A 20,023-nucleotide genomic window follows, 5' to 3' on the forward strand; every position below is an offset into this window, starting at 1 on the left:
TAATGCTCTCCAGACTCATCTATGTTTTGAGATGTCACAGATTCATCACTGTTCTTCATTGCTGCATAGTATTCCATTGTGTGTATGTGCCGTAATTTATCCATTCATCTCTTGATGGGCACTTAGATTGTTTCCATCTTTTTGCTATTGTGAATAATGCTGCAATGAAGATGGGTGTGCATCTGTCTGTTCGTGTAACAGCTTTTATTTCTCTAGGATGTGGTCCTAGGAGTGGGATTTGGATGGTAGGATATTTCTATTTCTAGCTTTTTAAGGAGGTGCCATATCATTTTCCATAGTGGTTGTACCATATTACATTCCCACCAGCAATGCATAAGAGTTCCAATCTCCCCCCAACCTCGTCAACATTTGTTTTTTGATTAGTGCCTGTAATGTCAGGGTGAGATGGTATCTCACTGTAGTGTTGATTTGCACCGTAATGGCTAATGATTGCAAGCCATTTCCTAATGTGTCTGTTAGCCACCTGAATGTCTTCTTTGGTAAAGTCTGTTTATAATCCTTTGCCCATTTTTTAATCGCATTATTCGTCTTTTTGTTGTTGAGGTGTTGAGGTATTTTACAGATTTTAAAGATTAGACCCTTGTTGGATATGTCGTAGCCAAAATTTTTTTTCCCAGTTTGTAGGTTCTCTTTTTACTCTTTTGGTGAAGTCTTTTTTTTTCTTTTAAATTATGCTTTAAGTGAAAGTTTACAGTTCGTTAGTTTCTCATATAAAAATTTATACATACATTGTTATGTGACCCTAGCTGCTCTTCCTAGAATGTGACAGCACGCTCCTTCTTTCACCCCGAATCTCCTGTGTCCATTCAACCAGCTGCTGTCCTTTTCTGCCTTCTCATCTCACCTCCGAACAGGAGCCTACCCATTTAGTCTCATGTATCTTCTTGAGCTAAGATGCACTCTCTCCACGAGTATCATTTTATGTCCTATAGTCCAGTCTAATCTTTTCTGAAGAGTTGGCTTTGGGAATGGTTTCAGTTCTGGGCTAACAGAGAGTCCAGGGGCCATGTTGGTGAAGTCTTTTGATAAGCATTTAAGTGTTTAATTTTTAGGAGCTCCCAGTTATCTAGTTTATCTTTTGGTGTTTGTACATTTTTAGTTTGGCTTGTATTGTATTTATGCTATTTATTATGGCCCCTAGTGTTGTCCTTATTTTTTTCTTCCATGAGTTTAAACATTGTAGGTTTTATATTTAAGTCTTTAATCCATTCTGAGTTTTTGTGTTTGGTATGAGGTATGGGTCCTGTTTCGTTGTTTTTTTACAGATGGACATCCAGTTTTGCAAGCACCATTTGTTAAAAAGACTGTCCTCTCCCCCATTTAATGGACTTTGGTCCTTTATCAAAGATCAGCTGACGGTAGGTAGATGGATTAACATCTGGGTTCTCGATTCTGTGCCACTGGTCTGTGTGTCTGTTATTGTACCAGTACCAGGCTGTTTTGACTACCCTGGCTATATAATAGGTTCTGAGATCAGGTAGTGTGAGGCCTCCTTTATTACTATTTAGTAATGGTTTGCTTATCTGGGACCTCTTTCCTTTCCATATAAAGTTGGCGATTAGTTCCATGTCTTTAAGAATGCTGTCGGTATTTGGATCAGGACTGCATTCTATCTGTAGATCATTTTGGGTGGGATTGACATTTTCACAATGCTGAGTCTCCCTATCCATGAGCTTGGTAAGTTCTTCCATTTCTTTAGGTCTCTTCTAGTTCCTTGCAGAGCACTTATAGTTTTCTTTGTATAGGTCTTTTACATCCCTGGTTAGATTTATTTCTAAGTATTTTATCTTTTTAGGGGCTATTATAAATGGTATTGTTTTCCAGATTTCCTTTTTGAAGTTCTCTTTGTTGGTGTCTAGGAATCCAACTGAGTTTTGTATGTTGATCTTGTATCCTGCTACACTGCTGTATCTATTAGTTCCAGTAGTTTTCTTGTGGAAACTTTGGGGTTCTCTATGTATAGGATCATATCATCTGCAAACAGGGTTAGTTTTACTTCTTCCTTTCCAATGTGGATGCCCTCTGTTTCTTTTTCTTGCCTTATTGCTCTAGCTAGGACAGTGTTAAATAGGAATGGTGATAAAGGGTATCCTTGTCTTGTTCCCACTGCTCTTCATTTTTAAAAGATGTGTTTGCTGGATATAGAATTCTGGGTTGACAGTTCTTTTCTTTCAGCACTAGAAAAATACTGTGCCACTTAATTCTGTCCTCCACGATTTCTGATGAGAAATCTCGGTCATTAGAATTGTTTTTCCACTCTCAGTGAGATTGTTTTAAGATGTTTGACTGTGATGTGTCTTGGTGTGAATTTCTTTGGGTTTATCCTGTTTGGGGGTTCACTCCATTTCTGGAATTCATAGGTTTGTGTCTTTTACCAAATTTGGGGAGTTTTCTGCCATTGTTTCAGTACTTTCTCAGCCTCACCTTCTGTCTTCTGTCCTTGCAGAACTCCAGTGACACAAAGGCTACATCTTTCATCCCAGAAGCCCCTCGGGCTCTGTTTTTTTCCCCAGGCTGTTTTCTGTGTTGTTCAGATTGGGTAACTTCACTAGTTCAATTTCCAAGTTCAGTGACTGTTTCTTTTACAGGACTTTAAAATGATAAATAAAGAATTAACAGCAACCAAATTTGTGGAAGTCATAGCAGAAGACAATCCTTTCATACACGATGGAATTGACAGCAACTTTGAACTTGAGGTTCGTAAAGGGCCACAGGGGATACAGATCCAATTCAGGCTGTTTGTTCTTCGGCCTTGGACACCGAGAACCACAGTTTTATTGACAAGAACTCTAACTGAAATACGTAAAAGTATATATATGTCCTTGGTTATATTAGAAAACTAGAGATTAATATTAGAATAATATTTTAGATGTCAGGAAATACTGAGGTCAAAAGAATATAAGACTACAGTGCTGTTTCTTGGATAATTTAATAATTCAATATGTGAATATTTTTCTCTGGTATTTTCATAGAAGTTTTGTATCTGTGAAAGACACTTAGGTGATCTTCTCCTCTCAGTGAATTAGGTATATGGTTTTTCTTTGAGTTTTAGCATTTCCTATTTGTGTACTCAGTGTTTTCATATGCAAAATGAGGTGGGACAACTCTTTGATCTGTTTTTAGTGCTGGCTGATTCCAAGTGTGGACTAGCTTCCCTCAAGCTGTCCCTGAATATTTGGAGAGGCTCTCGGAATTGACTCGACTGCAGTGGGTTTGGTTTTTCTTTTTGGTCTCCTGAGAGCACGGAGCAGAGGTACAGTCAGGCTAGCCATGAAAAAAGTCATAACCTGACCTCGCCCTTTGACAGTGACTTCCATAAGCGCCATTATACGCATCCCAGGGAAAAACTAAAAGCTCTGATTAAGTCCTCTAAACACTCTGCCTTTTCTACCCATGTAGGTGAACATGGAGGCTTCCTCTGTCTGGTCCCATGCTCACATTTGGACCCTTAACACACTGTGCAGTAATTACACTACATTTCCCAGTCTAACCACTCTCCCAACTCCACGGGGTAACTATTTCATTCTTTCTCTTTAAATCATAGCACTTCATCTTCAATTTTCATTGAGAAAACTGATGCCATCCAAAGAGTATCTCCCATACTGCCACAACCACATCTGCTTGCTTGCATCTGCTTGTCTTCCCCTTGTTACTGTAGCCAGTAACACTGAGACCATCAATACTGCCCTCCATCATTTGAGCTCAATCTCGCTCTCTAGTGGATGCGTGCAGAAATGCTCTTATTTCTCCCGTCTTCAAACACCTTGCATATGTACGCAAAGGACTTGAAAGCAGGGACTCAAACAGGTATTCGTACACCAATGTTCATTGCAGCACTATTCACAACAGCCAAAGGGTAGAAACAACCCAATAATCCATCAACAGACGAATGGATAAACAAAACATGGTCTATCCATACAATGAATTATGCAGCCATGGAGTGTGCAGTACTGATACATGATCATACATGATACTGATCGTGACCCTTGAAAACATCCTGCTAAGTGAGGGAAGCCGGACACAAAAGGACAAATATGGTATGATCCTACTTACATGAAATAATCTAGGACAGGCAAATGCATGGAGACCAATGCAGATTAGTGGTCACCAGGGGCTGAGGGTGGGAAGCTACTGCTTAAGGAGCACTGAGTTTCTGTTTGAGGTGATGAAACACTTCTGGAAGTAGATAGTGGTAATGGTTGCACGACATGGCGAGTGTAATTAATGTTACTGAATAATGGTTAAGATGGAAAATTTCCTGTTATATTTTACCACAAAAATTGAAACACACAAAAGACAACCATAACAAAAATCCTTTACCTGCCCCACTTTTTCTGCCTTCTTTTTTCTCTTTCTCTTCTCCCCTTTGAAGCAAAAATTTTTGAAAAGAGAGTTTTATGTACCTGTTATCTCAAAATCCTCTCCTTCTATTCTTTTTATTTGAGATAAAATCCAGATAACACTCTAGGAAGATGGTGGTATGAGCAGGTCTAGGTTCCCAACCCTCCCTACACATACACCAAGAAATGCAGTGAGGAATCTGTGGGACTGAGAATCCGTAAGCAGGGGACAGCTGCAAGGAGCTGCAGATGGAACCAAGTTCAAAGCTAAGTCTCACATCATAGGACAGCACTTCTTCTACTGTCCTAACCCACCCCCATGTGGTGGCCAGTCCAATGCTGTGTACGGCCACAGTGGCACACAGACTGACTACTGCAGTAGATCCTGCTTCCCCAGCTAACGTGTGGCTCGTCTCTGCACAAGAAAAGACAGGATCTCCTGGTGACACAGCAGGTGAATGTCTGTCACAGTCCTGTCAACCCACAGCTTGCCTGAGCACGGGAAAAGACCCCGATCTCCGCGTCTGAGATATGTGGGCCCTCAAAGAGTATGGGAGGGAGTACAACCCAAGGACTAAGGGTTGTATCTGCTGGAGGGTAGTTCATTAAAGGACTGAAAACACGGTCTGGACAGAAACTCAGCCTTAATGGCAGTGGATGGAGTTAGAATCAAAGACTGAAGGTCGTGCCCCCTGGATGATGGATTAATTAGTGTGTCTTCTCTGGGAGCCAATGAAGGACAAAAATCTTGGTCTGAATGAAAAGGAGTTTATCACAGAGGGAAATGAAGTGATAAGCAAAGTCTGAAGGTTCTCCCTGTCGCAGAATTCCCTGAAGATGACATCAGTGTTGTCAAAGACAGCAAATACTTAAGAGAATTGAGAAAGCTAACAACTTGTAAAATTCTGATGTTTCAGCTTCAAAAAAAAAAAAAAAAAATCACAAAGCACACAAAGTGGAAACCATCACCCATCCAAATAAACAAGATGGAAGAGATTGGAAGGATATTATACAACAATATTAAACAAGCTCAAAGAACTAAATGGTAACACAGAGAACTGAACTAGAGGAAATCAGGAAAATGATGCAAGAGAAGAGCAAACAGTCAATACAAAGGATCTGCAGTAAGACTGTTGCTTTCTTCTCAGAAACCCTGGAGGCCAGAAGACTGTGGAACAACATACTTAAAGCACTGAAGGAAAAAAACCTGTCAGCCAAGAATACTGTATCTGGCAAAACTGTTCTTTAAGAATGAGGACAAAATTAAGACATTCTCAGAGAAACAAAAGCTCAGCGAGCTTGTAACCACTAGACCTGCCTTACAAGACATGCTAAAGGGAATGCTTCAGATGGGAAAGAAAGGACAATAACTCAAAGCCATACACAGAAAAAAAAAAAAAAAGATTCCATTACAGGTAATTGTGAGAGCAATTATAATGGCAAGTTTTAAGGTAGTTTTACTTGGTAATTCTGGTGGCTATGTCCTCCATGCTTTACATGACAAATGTATAAAAATAAGTATAAATGTGTGTCAGGGCATGTGATGTATAAAGATGTAATGGTAATAAACTGGGAAGGAAAGGAGAAGGTGTGAGGAACGGTATATAAGTTTTTGTATGTTTCTGAAATTTAGTATCAATTTAGCCCAGGTTGTTATAAATACGTTACTTACAGTAGCCAGAAAGAAAATATCTAAAAAATGTACACAAAAGGAAAAGGGAAGGGAATCAAAATGGTTCACTACAAAAATTCCACAAAAGTTGGCAGTATTAGAGAAAATTAGGGACAAAGAAGATGTAAGACCCATGCAAAAGTAATGAAATGGCTGAAGTCCTTCTTTATCAGTAATTACCATGAATGTAAATGGACTAAATGCTCCAATCAAAATGCAGAGTGACAGAATGGATTTAAAAAAAAAAAAAAGAAAAAACACGATACAAATAGGTTGAATGTGAAAAGATGGAAAAAATATTCCATGCAAGTAGTAACCAAAAGAGAGTTGGGGTGGTAATTTTAATATAGACTTTAGGTGAAAATCTGTTATGAGAGAAGTACATTATATAATGATAAAAAGGGTCAATTCATCAAGAAGATACAATTAACAAATATTTATGCACTTAACATCAGAGTTCCAAAATATATAAAACAAACACTGATAGAATTAAAGGGAGAAATAGCTCTACAGTAATAGCTGGAGACTTCAGTATACCACTTCCAATAATGGACAGAACATCTAGAGAGATGATCAATAAAGAAAGAGGACCTGAAAACATTATAAACCAGATATACCTAACAGACATATATAGAACACTGTACCCAGTACAGCACAGTACACATTCTTCTCCAGTGCACAGGGATCATCCTCCAGAATAGACCACATTAGGGCACAAAGCTAGTCCCAATCAATTTAAAAAGACTGAAATCATTTAAAGTGTCTTCTATGACCACAATGGAGTGAAATTAAAAATCAGTAACAAAATAAAGTCCACAAATATATGGAAACAACACGCTACTAAAAAACCAATGGGTCAAGGAAGAAGTCAGAAAATACTTAGAGTCAAATGAAAATGAAAGGACAATATACCAAAACTTATCCAGCAAAAGCAGTGACTACAGGGAAAATTTTAACTGTAAACACCTATATAAAAAAGATGACAAATCAATAATCTACCTTTACAACTTAAACTAGAAAAAGGAAAACACACCAAACCCAAAGCAACCAGAAGAAATTAAAGATCAGAGCAGAGATAAATGAAATAAAAATAAATCAATGAAACTAGAAGTTTTTTTTTTTTTTTCAAAGATCAATAAAATCAACAAACTTTTAGGCAGACTGACAAAAAAGGATGCAAATATCTAAAATCAAAAATGAAAGTGGGGACATTACAACCAACTGAAGAAATAAAAATAGGATCATAAAAGAATATTATAAACAACTGTACAACAAATTAGATAACCTAGATGAAATAAAATTCCTAGAAATACATATACTTCCTACACTGACTCAAGAAGTAGAAGATCTCAACAAACCCATAACAAGAGATAAATCAGTAATCAAAAACCTCCCAACAACATCCTGGACCAGACGGCTTCCCTGAGGAATTCTAGCAAACACTGATAGAATAAGTGACCCCAATCCTTCTTAAGCTTTCTCAAAAAATAGAAAAGGAGGGACCACTTCTTAACTCATTCTATGAGGCTAGTGTTACTGTGATACCAAAGCTAGACAAAGATAACACAAAGAAACTACAGACCAATATCGCTTATGAATATAGATGCAAAGATCCTCAACAAAATACTAGCAAACTGAATCCAAAAGCGTATTGAAAAGGTTATACACCATGATTATTTATCCCAGGAATGCAAGGATGGTTGAACATTAGAAAATCAACATGATACACCACATTAACAGAACAAAGGAAAAGAATCACATGATCAGCTTAGTTGATTCAGAGAAGGCATCTGACGAAATCCAACACCCTTTCATAATAAACCCATTCAATAAGCTAGGAATAGAAGGGAAATTCCTCTGTGATAAAGGGCATATATGAAAACCCACAGCTAACGTTACATTCACTGGAGGAACATTGACAGCTTTCCCCTTAAAACCAGGAGCGAGACAAGGATGTCCACTTTCACCACTGCTATTCGGTATTATACTGGAAGTTCTAGCCACAGCACCGAACTTTTCTTGGTAAAAAAGAAATGAAATAAAAGGTATCCTCCAAATTAGGAAGGAAGAAGTAAAGCTATCTCTTTTTGCAGATGACATGATCCTATATTGAAGACTCCAAAGAATCCACAAGAAAGCCACTAGAGCTAATAAAGGAATTCAGCAAAGTGGCAGGATAGAAGGTCAACACAAAAATCAGGCAGGTTTTTCCATTCTCGAAGCCAACTCTTTAGACAAAGATTAGACTGGACTATAAGACTTAAAATGATACTGGTGAAGAGTGTGCTTCTTGGCTCAAGTAGACACATGAGACTATGTGGGCAGCTCCTGTCTGGAGGCCAATGAGAAGGCAGAGGGGGACAGGAGCTGGTTGAATGGACACGGGAAATACAGGGTGACGAGGAGAAGTGTGCTGTGTATATAAGTTTTTGATTGAGAAACTGACTTGAATTGTAAACTTTCACTTAAAGTACAGTTTAAAAAAAAATTACTCAGGTTTTTGTGTATCAGCAATGAGCAAACTGAAAAGGAAATTAAACAATTCAATTTACGATAATGCCTAGAAGAATAAAATGCCTAAAAATAACCAAGGAAGTAAAACACTTGTACACTGAAAGCTATACAACATTACTGAAAGAAATTAAAGAAGACCTAAATAAATGGAAGGACATCCTATGCTCATAGATGGAAAGACAATACTGTTAAGATATCACTACTACCTACAGCAATCTATAGATTCAATACAGTCCACATCAAAATTCCAACAGCCTTCTTTGCAGAAACGGAAAAACCAATCCTCAAATTTATATGGGATGCAAAACCAAAAAACCAAACCCGTTGCCACTGTGTCAATTCTGACTCATGGCGACCTTATAGGACACAGTAGAACTGCCCCACAGAGTTTCCAAGGAGTGCCTGGTGGATTCGAACTGCCAACCTTTTTTGGTTAGCAGCTGTGGTGCTTAACCACTATGCCACCAGGGTTTCCATGGGATGCAAAGGGGCCCCAAATAACCAAAGCAACCTTGAAAACAAAAGCAAAGTAGGAGGAGTCACACTTCCTGACCTCAAAACATATTATAAACCTACAGTGATCAAAACAGTTTGGTACTGGTATAATGATAGACAATTGAATAGAATTGAGAGTCCAGAAATAAACCTGTACATCTATGGTCAACGGATTTCAGCAAGGGTGCTAAGTCCATCCAATGGGGGAGAAACAGTCTTTTTAACAAATGGCGCTAGGAAACTTGGATTTCTACAAACAAAATAATGAACTTGGAGCCATACCTTACACCATTTATGAAAACTAACTGGAAATGGATCAAAGATCTAAATGTAAGAACTAAAACCATAAAAGCTCTTCAGAGGAGACACAGGGGTAATGCTTCAAGACTTAAGACTTTAACAATGGATTCTTAGATATGACACCAAAAGCAGAAGCACAAAGACAAAATAAATGGACCTTATCAAAATTTAAAACTTTTGTTCATCAAAGGCCTTTTATCGATAAAGTAGAGAGACAACCTGCATAGTGGGAGAAAATTTTGGGGAACCATATATATCTGATAAGGACTTAATATCCAGAATATTTAAAACCCTTTGAACTTAACAAAATGACAGACAACCCAATCAAAAAATGGGCAAAGGAGAAGAGACGTTTCGCCAAAGAAGAAATACAAATGGCAAAGAAGCACATGAAAAAGATGCTCAGTGTCATTAGGGAAATGCAAGCTGAAGCCACGATGAGATGCCACTTCACACCGACTAAGATGGCTGTGACTAAAAAAAGAAGACAACAGATTTGGCAAGGATATGGAGAAACTGGAACCCTCATCCATTGCTGGTGGGGTTGTAAAATGGTGTAGCCGCTGCGGAAAACAGTTTGGCAGTTCCTCAAAAACTTAAACGTAGAATTACCTTACTAAAACTAAAAAAAAAAAGTTACCTTATGACCCAGCCATTGCACTCTTAGGTATATACCCAAAAGCAGGAATGCAAACAGGTACTTATACACCAGTGTTCATTACAGCACTATTCACGATAGCTAAAAAGTACGAACAGCCTAAATATCAACAGATGAAGGGTAAACAAAATGTGGTCTATCCACACAACGGAATACTGCTCAGCAATAAAGAGAAATGCAGTCCTGATACGTGCTGCGACATGGATGAACCCTGGAAACATACTGAGCAAAATAAGTCAGACGCAAAAGGATAAATATTGTATGATCCCATTTATAAAGAAATATCTAGAATAGACAAGTGCTTCGAGACTGAAGTTTATTAGTGATTACAGGGGTGGGTGGGGGGAGGAAGGAGGGGAAAAGGTGACTCATTGCTTAGGGGACAATGAGCTTCTGTTAAGGGTGATGGAAAAATTTGGGCTCCGACAATGGCGATGGTTGAACAACATGACGAATGTAATTAATGTCACTGAACTGTACGTGTAAAAAATGTTAAAATGGTAAATATTTTATTACATACAGATTTACCACAATAAAAAAATGCACAAACATAAAACTAACCGTTTTAAAATGTGCAATTCCATCGCCCCAAAAAGAAACACCTTATGAATTCTACCCACCCCTTGTCCCCTGGCAACCACGAATCTACTTTGTTCCACCTCCCACTTGAAACCTATCCTTCCCTCGACTTCAGGGACCCCATATTCTGTCGGGTTTTCCTCTTAACCTCACCACTGGTTCCTTTTCAGACTGCTTTGCTGACTCCTCCTCTTGTCCCAAGATGTTGGAGCGCCCTGGGGCTCAGGCCTGGGCCCTCTTCTCTTTCCCGTCCCTGGCTGCTCTCACCCCTAGTCTCATAGCTTTAAATATCATCTTTATGAGGACAACTCCCAAGTTTTTATCTCCAACCCAGACTTGTACATCCGACTGCCTACTCTAAATATCCACGTGGATTTCTAACAGCCAGCTCAGAATGTCACATGGCCCCATGGCAGTTCTGATCTCTACCCACAAACCGTGCCAGTCAGCCCTCCCCACCCCTCCGGAGGCTGACAGCAGCTTCATCCTTCAGCTGTTCAGGCTGGAACCTTGGCATCACCCTGACTCCTCTCTCTCCCACCCCACATTCACATCTAGGAAGTCCTGTAGGCTCTACTTTCCAAGTATATCCATCCAGACTCCAACCACTTCACCACCTCCACAGTGACCACCTGTCTGAGCCACTGTCCACTCACCTGAAAAGCCAAGGTAGCCTCCATCTGGAGCTCCCTAACTCATCCCCATTCTCCTACCTGCTCTCTCAAGGCAGCAGCCAAGGATCCACGTCAGACTGACACTTCCCTGCTCAGGACTCCCCAGGACTTCCATCTTGTCCAGAGGAAAGGCCAGAGCCCTAACTGCTGCCCTCCAGACCCTGATGGTGTCAGCACAGCCACCTGAGTTCATGTCCTGCCAGCTCCTTCCTGCTCTGCCCCTGCAGCCGCACTCTCTGAATACACCCACCATGTGCCCACCTCAGGACATTTGTATTCATGGCTCCCTATTTATCTCTTATTAAAACCTTGGGGATTACTTCATCTTGAACAAAAGCTTTCAGCTGATTTTATAAAGCTGAGAGGTAAAACCGCAAGCTGGGACACAATGAGGAGGTTAGAGTTGCAACCCTAAGACGTTACCATTCATCCACCACTGGAAGGACATCTGCAGTGCTAGGTGGTGTGGGAACAGCATAAGCAGTCTATTTTACAAAAGAACAAAACCAAAACCGTCTTGTGGGTCATGCTTCTAAAGTGACAGAAACTTCCAGGCCAGGGGCAGCAGGTCCCTGGGTAGGGGAGGGACTTAGTAGGCACGCACCTTTATTCAACACAAGAGCTAAGACACCACAGCTACCATGAGTGACCCTGAGGAGCACAGGCCCTTTACACACATTATCCCATCGTATCCTCACAACACAGTACGTGATACTCACATTTTACAGATGAGGAAACTCAAGCTTGGCGAGGTGCGGCGACTTGTCCAAGGCCGGCCAGCTGGTAAATGGCCGAGCCACAATTCCGGCTTAGTTCTGCGTGTTTCTAGAGCCCACATTCTCTCCACTAGGGCCCGTTGTTTCCCGTAGCAGAGCTGAGGGAGTTTGTGACCACCACAAGGTGCGGGAAGTCCTCGGATGGTGTAAACAGTTAACGTGCTCAGCTGCTAACCAAAAGGCTGGCTGGCTGAGTCCACCCAGTGGCACCTCGGAAGAAAGGCCTGGCGATCTACTTCTGGGAAAAAAAGCTGCTGAAAACCCTGTGGAGCACAGTTCTACTCTGACACACATGGGGTTGTCATGAGTTGGAAAAGACTGAACAGCAAAGGGTTTGTTTTTTTCTGGTTTGCAAGGTGACTGACGGGTGCTTTGGGGAGCCTTGAGGGGGACAGGGACTGAATATTAGTTGAGGTCACAGAAGAAGTCGTCAAATTTAGGGCAGGCGCTCAAGGAACTAAAATTTAACGTCCTCCTCTTGTATTATGTCTCACATAAAGCCTATGTCTCATTTCACCGGCTAAACCCACCTTCAGGAAGGTTTCGGCAAACCATTGGCACAGCCGACACGGCTCGGGGTGCTCTGAGCAAATCCCTGGGATCAGAGGCCTGCCCAGAGCCAGATGAGTGGGCCTCTTCCGGCTCAGATCCTCAGGGACACGGGCTCAGGATCAGCAGACAGGACAGCCATGTCCAAACCAAGCCATCACCATGACGCAGGGCCCCCCAGGCAGAGGCAGGCCTGTGTGTCGGGCACACGGGGGACGCCGGGTGCAGGCACTGGGCTGAGCGTACAGGTGGTAAAACGTGCTTGCTGTTTGGGCTTACAGGAGCTGCTTCTCTAGCTGTTAAGGAAAACAGGGAACACCTCTGAAGATGATTTTCTTTCATCAGTAAGCTAAAATAACATGTTTCTACCCAAAGACTAAATGACTTACACATCTAATGTTAGAATATAAATACGCAGTAAATTCTTAAATGCTGTAGTTTTTACTACAAAATATTCTATACCCCTGATGCCTTGAACATTCAATGAGATGGTCTCTGGAGAATAGAAATGAACACCTAAGTGAAGCTCTAGGTCCCCTCCAGTTGTGTCAGAATGAAGGCGATTCTCTGTTTTCTTATATTGCAGCTGGTGTTCCTTGAATTCTTCGAAGCTCTTTTAAGCTTTGCACTCATCACTGTTACTGACCAAACGACTAAATCACGTATCAGTGTTCCAAATGAAGAGCTGTCTGGAAACAGATACGGGAGTACGCAGACCATAGCAAATCAGGTAACAAGCGATTTCTCAGAGCGTACAGAACTGCCTTGGGCTCTTGTAATCCTTCCAGGAAAGACTTTTAAAAAAATATTTTATTGTGTTTGGGCAAAAGTTTATACAGCAAATTAGGTTCCCATTCAACAATTTTTACACAAGTTGTTCAGTGGCACTGGCTACACTCTTTACAATTCATGAATGTTTTCATTGTTTCTGTTCCGGTTGTTTCATTTCCAATAATCTAGTTTCCCTGCTTGGTTACTGTCTTAGTCATATAAACCCACTGCCGTCATTTAGTGCTGCTATAATAGAAATACCACAAGTGGATGGCTTTAACAAGGAGAAACTTATTCTCTCACAGTCTAGCAGGTTACAAGTCCAGATTCAAGGTGTCAGCTCCAGGGGAAGGCTTTCTCTCTGTTGGCTCTGGAGGAAGGTCCTTGTCATCAGTCTTTCCCTGGTCAAGGAGCTTCTCAGCGCTATTCTCCTGACTCTTGCTTCTTGGTGGTATGAGGTCCCCATGCCTGTCTGCTCGCTTCTCTCTCTTATATCTCAAGAGATTGGTTTCAGACACTCTCTCATCTTGTAGATCTCATCGATATAACTGCCACTAATCCATCTCTTTATATCGTAGTGATAGGATTTATAACACATAGGGGAAATCACATCAGATAACAAAATGGTAGACAGTCACACAATACTGGGAATCAAGACCTAGCCAAGTTGGTATTTTAGGGGCAAAGCAATTCAATCCATGACAGTTATCTTCTCATTTTTTTTTTTTTTTTAAGTAATTGCTGACCTTTGGTCTTATAATTTTTTAATGGAGCGCAGTACTCACAGGTGATTTTCTTTTGTATGCCAATCTGTTATTTTAGCTACAAAGTGATCTCAGGGGATAGTTTCAACTCAAGGTTTAAAGATTATCCCAGGGCAATAGTCTCAGGGAGTCCTCTGGTCTCAAATCCAGGAAAGAATTTTAAGATTTCTTATCACCATTTGAAAGGAACGTGTTGTCTTTTTTGTTTTGCGTTGGGGAAAATGGATTTCCTGGTCCTGGTGCAGGTGGTAGACTCCCAGCCACAGCAGTGAAGGTCAACGTGCCCACGGGCATGCAGGTGGACCAGAAGGCTCCAGATACCTGAAGTGTTTTATTAGGAAGTGCCTCAGTTACACGTCTTGTGTTTACAAGGGTAGAAAGCCTGTCCCCGTGGAGAGATGTCAAGAGCCAGCTGCTAGAGTACATGAGATGCCTACCAGGTCACTGAGGACAGGGCCTGTTAACAGCCTGGCCACTCTGGCCTTCACTGGCAGACCTCAGGGCACAGGGACAGTGTCGGCAATTTACTGAAGGATCCAGTCATCAGGTCAAATTGAGACAAACCATTTTTTGGTGGGGGTTTTAGGTTAGCAGGTAGAAATGATTTTTTTTTTTCTAATCTCTATCATTTGGGGCCGAAGAGTCCTGGGTGATGTTGTGGATTGAACTGCATCCTGCAAAAATATGTGTTGGAATCCTAACCCTGTGGATGTGATGGAGCCCTGTGGCGCCGTGGTTAAAACTCTCCGCTGCTAACCAAAAGGTTGGCGTTTCAAACTCACCAGCCAAACCATGGGAGGAAGATGTGGCCATCTGCTTCCATAAAGATTACAGCGTTGGAAACCCTATGGTGAAGTTCTACTCTGTCCTATAGGGTCGCTGTAAGTCAGAATTGACTGGACGGCCATAGGTTTGGTGGATATAATCCCATTTGGAAATAGGGTTTCTTTGTTATGTTAATGAGGCCATATCAGTGTGGGGTGTGCCCTAAACCTAATCATTTCTGACTTATAAAAGGAGTAGACTAGATAGAGGAGGAAGAACAAATGGGGGAAGACCTATGCTATGTGACAATTGCCAAGGAACCCAGGAACGGCGGGGCCACAGACACTGAAAGAGACAGGATTATCCCCTAGAGCTGACAGAGGACCTTCCCTAGAGCCGGTGCCCTGAATTCAAGCTCACAGCTTCCTCAGCTGGGAGACGATGGATTTCTGTTCTTTAAAGGCATCCACTTGTGGTGCTTGTGTGACAGCAGCACAAGGAACCTAAGACAGAGCCAGCTGAGCCCCACGGCTGGGAAGCTCTTCAGAGCTGCTCACACAAGGCGCCTTCTCACCCACAGCTGGGAAGCTCCTCAGAGCTGCCCACACGAGGCGCCTTCTCGCCCACAGCTGGGAAGCTCCTCAGAGCTGCTCACACGAGGCGCCTTCTCGCCCACAGCTGGGAAGCTCCTCAGAGCTGCTCACACGAGGCGCCTTCTCGCCCACAGCTGGGAAGCTCCTCAGAGCTGCTCACACGAGGCGCCTTCTCGCCCACAGCTGGGAAGCTCCTCAGAGCTGCTCACACGAGGCGCCTTCTCGCTCTTGTTTGCTGTCCGGGAGCATCTCTCACAAACCTCTCGGATGTGCCTTGGACTTGTGTGCTGGGGCTTCATGGACCATTTCAGTGCCTCGTTGCCCACCACATCAGCCAGTAGGCCTCCTCCAGGTTGAGGATATGACTCATGGCTTCTCCAAGTTCTTCAGGAGCCTGGTCTTGGGTCACAGTCTCAGTCTGGGGCTTTATGCTTAGGTGAATGATGTCCACCTTGAATTCATCCGTGAGCTCATGGATGCCACCACTGTGGGCTTCAATGATATGGGTGCAAACGTGCTGATCCAGGGAACATCCTCAAAAATCATCTGTTCAAGTTCAAGCCCAGTTTTCAATATGACATTCCATGTAGCTTCTGTGTTCTTCTCATACCCTGTGATAGTCACTTGGCCCAGGGGCTAGTTCCTATCATCCTTTCCTGGAAATTGGATGTTGGTGTCATGTTCCAAGCAAATCACGCTCCCTTTTGACCAATAATTTTGGGACTGTATTTGGGGTCAAGAGAGATGCTCAGCTTGCAGCAACTTCACACATTCCAATAGTTTTAGGAGGCAATGTGGCAGTTTTCTCGAGAGTAGAGAGCTACACACACACACACACACACACACACACAGATCTGCAGAAGGCTCCCCTTCAGTTGTCGGCTGAGTGTATTGATGTGCGCACATGTGAGGAAACTACTGAAGGCCAAGGAAAGACCTGGAATAAGTGCTAAAGATCACACTGGGCTGGGAAGGGTTCACATTCCAAATAACCAGAGTGGAGAGCCCTCCTTACATAAGGGGCACTGGGATGAGTACTTATAAGGGTACTGCGTCAGTATGTAGGCCAACTAACTAACCAGTTGCCGTCGAGTCAGTCCAACTCATGGTGACCCCATGTGTCAGGAAAGAACTGCACTCCATAGGGTTTACAAGGCTATGTATGACCTTTAGGGAGTAGATCACCAGGCCTTTTTTCCAAGGTGCCTCTGGGTGAGTTCAAACTGCCAGCCTTTTGGTTGGTGTTTTAGTTATCTAATGCTGCTATAACCGAAATATCACAAGTGGATGGCTTTACCAAAGAGAAATTTATTTCCTCACAGTAAAGTAGGCTAGAAGTCCAAATTCAGGGCATGAGGTCCAGGGGAAGGCTTTCTCTGTCAGCTCTGGAGGAAGGTCCTTCCCATCAATCTTTCCCTGGATTAGCAACTTCTCTGGGCAGGAACCCTGCTCCCGGCACTGCTTTCTTAGTGGTATGAAGTCTCCCCCTCCCCTCATCTCTCTGCTCACTTCTCTCTTTTGTATCCCAAAAGAAACTGGCTCAAGACACCATCCAATCCTGTAGATTGAGTCCTGCCTCATCAACACAACTGCCGCTCACCCCTCTCATTAACATCATAGAGGGAGGATTTACAACACATAGGAAAATCACATCAGATGACAAAATGGTGGATAATCACACAATACTGGGAATCATGGCCCGGCCAAGCTGATACACACATTTTTGGGGGACACAATTCAATCCATGACAGTTGGTAACCCAGTGCTTAACTGTCAAATTAGCCCTAGACTAAAGGCTGCACTGGCTCTACCTAACAAAGCTTAAAAGAAGCAAGGCTCAAAAGAATCAAACTACTTCCAAGTAACTTAACTGCATCTCAGAAAAAAAGCACAAAAACATTTAAATACCAAAAAAAATTCCAGCACTCATAATGTAAACTTTAAAATGTCTGTCTGTCTAGACATGGACTAGTAACGTGAAGCTTGCCTCCAAAATTGGAAGGGTGCTGAGAGACTGAAGGAGGAGGTAGGCAACTCCAAGATGGCAGTGAAGAAGTGTATGAGAGAGACGTAGGAGGCAAGTCCTGGGCTGCAGCAGGACCAAAGCAGGTCTCTGTATCCCACGGTGGGAGGGCAAAGGTTTTATAATGGTCATGGACAGTAGTGGCTCCCTCCTAGAAGCTTACGTAAGGATGACTCAGCAAACTATAGTGAACTAGCCAACCACATGAGGGCACTTGCTTGGCCTTGCAAAGCTCATTTCCACTTCAGTCCATCCCTTGAGGCCGGCTCTTATAATCCCACATACCCCTCCCCTTGTGCTCCAGGATCAGAGACCCCGTTCACTCCCTGTGGGAATAGATATAGAAGTAGCGTTCATCAGGTGCCATATAGCACCCATGCATATGCAAGAGACAGAGAAAGTTACCGCGTGTCCAGAAGAGAAGGAAGCCTTCTCTAATGAGAAGGAACTGGGAGAGAGAAGGTGACCCTGTTCCCAGCCTCCCTATCAGAGAATGCTCTGAGCCCAAGGCCTTTACTTAGGCAGCCTGGATGGGAGGCGTAGAGGCAGACCTCCAACGTTGTCATCCAATAAAAAATTAGCAGGCATATAAAGAAGCAAGATATTAGGACATGTAATAAAAACCAGTCAACAGAAATAGACCGAGAAAGGACCCAGATGGTAGAATTAGTAGGCAAATACTTATAAATATACTCTATATGTTCTAGAAGTTAGAGGAAACCAGGGGCATGTTAAAGAGAGACATTAAAGATGTAAAAAAGACTCAAATTTAACTTGTAGAGTTGAACAATACAATGTCTGAAATAAAAAACACACTGGATGGTGTGGCTAATTACCTCCATGAACAACTGTGTCCTTTACCATGAGACAGGAAGACCTGGATAGTGCCTAGGTACCATTACTGAACATTTTAATTGAAGAGTCTATAGAAGAGTCCTGATAAAAAGGGGGAAAATGCAGAACAGAATTTCAAATTCTCATGAAATCCAGACTTTCTGGAGCCATGGGGGCTGGAAGAACCCCTGAAACTACTGCCCTGAGATAATCTTTAAACTTTAAACCAAAATATTCCCTGAAGTCTTCTTTTAACAACAAACAATAGTTTGGCTTAACTAGTAAAGAATGTCTGCCATGAGCATAATGTTCTTTTAAGATCTATATGGGATCAAATTGACAACAGTAACTTGAAAGGTTATATATGAAGCTTAGGGGGCAGTAAGTCTAATTTAATGGTGGACAACAATGAACAAAAGGAGAGTGAGAATGGTTACACAACTCAAAGAATGGAATCAATGTCACTGAATTGTACATGTAAAAACTGTAAAATTTGTGTATGTTCTGCTGTGTATATTCTCAACAACAACAATAAATTACAAAAAAAAATACAGTAGATGGGATTAACAGCAGATTAAACTCTAGAAAAGATTAGTGAATTTGAAGGCATAACAATAGAAATGATCCAAAATAAAACACACAGAGAAAAAGCACTGAAAACAACAACAACAACAAAAAGAGCATCAGAGAACTGAGATTTTAAGCAGCTTAGCATATGTATAACTAACATCCCAGAGAGCAGGAGGAAACAGAAAAATTATTTAAAGAAATAATCTGAAATTTTTCCAATACTGAAGAAAACTATAGACCCACAGATCCAAGAAGCTCAACAAATCCCAACGGAAGAAATATTAAGAAGACTACATCAAGGCACATCATAATCAAATTGCTTTAAACCAGTGATAGGAAGTCTTAAAAGCAGCCAGGGATAAAAGACATAATGTACAGAAGAACCAAAATAAGAACGACAACAGACTTCTTGTTGCAGTGGCACCAACATCTTTAAAGTACAGAAAGAAAGACAAACTGAGAACCTGGAATTCAATACCCAGCAAAAATGTCTTTCCAAAGTGAAGGTGAAACACTTTTCAGACATATAAAAGCTGAAAGAATTACCAGAAGACCAGTCACTACAGGAAATGTTAAAGGAAGTCCTCCAGGCAAAAGGAAAATGATACCAGATGGAAATCTGGACCCTAATATTAACTGTGTGGATTAATATATAAAATACTTTTCTTTGTTTTTAAATCTCATTAAAAGATAACTGACTCTTAAAGCAAACAGCATCTGTGAGGTTTATAACATATGAAGAAGTATGACAATAATAGACCAAAGGCTGGAAAAGGGGAAATGGAAGTACACTGTTTTAAGAACTGAGACCGGGCAGTGGTGGTACCCGTAGAATTCTCACCTTCTACAATGAGACCTGGGCTTGATTCCCAGCCAGTGCATCTCAAGTGCAGCCATTACCCAGCTGTCACTGGAGGCTTACGTGTTGCTATGATGATGAACAGATTGCAGCAGAGCTTCCAGACTAAGACAGACAAGGAAGAAAGGCCTGGTGATCTACTTCCTAATATCAGCCGATGAAAATCCTATAGATTACAATGGTCCGATCCACAACCAATGATGGGGATGGCACAGGACTGGGTGGTGTTTCATTCTGTTGTGCATGGGGGCGCCATGAGTCAGGGG

At 41.8% G+C, this 20,023-nt stretch overlaps 1 protein-coding gene across 9 annotated transcripts in view; it reads left to right on the forward strand.

Moving 5' to 3' along the window:
* The window catches only part of RSPH10B (radial spoke head 10 homolog B), an 88,708-nt gene that overhangs the window by 46,625 nt on the left and 22,060 nt on the right, over nucleotides 1–20,023 (forward strand). For 8 of the 9 annotated variants that reach the window (XM_049902832.1, XM_049902834.1, XM_049902831.1 and 5 more), the window contains 2 exons: nucleotides 2,610–2,717; nucleotides 13,165–13,308. In XM_049902832.1, the coding sequence (XP_049758789.1) occupies nucleotides 2,610–2,717; nucleotides 13,165–13,308 (252 nt within the window). The remainder of the gene's footprint in view (nucleotides 1–2,609; nucleotides 2,718–13,164; nucleotides 13,309–20,023) is intronic. The other variant, XM_049902835.1, reaches the window with a different exon arrangement.

Source organism: Elephas maximus, chromosome 12 (genome assembly GCF_024166365.1).
Source record: "Elephas maximus indicus isolate mEleMax1 chromosome 12, mEleMax1 primary haplotype, whole genome shotgun sequence".
Lineage (NCBI taxonomy): Eukaryota > Metazoa > Chordata > Mammalia > Proboscidea > Elephantidae > Elephas > Elephas maximus.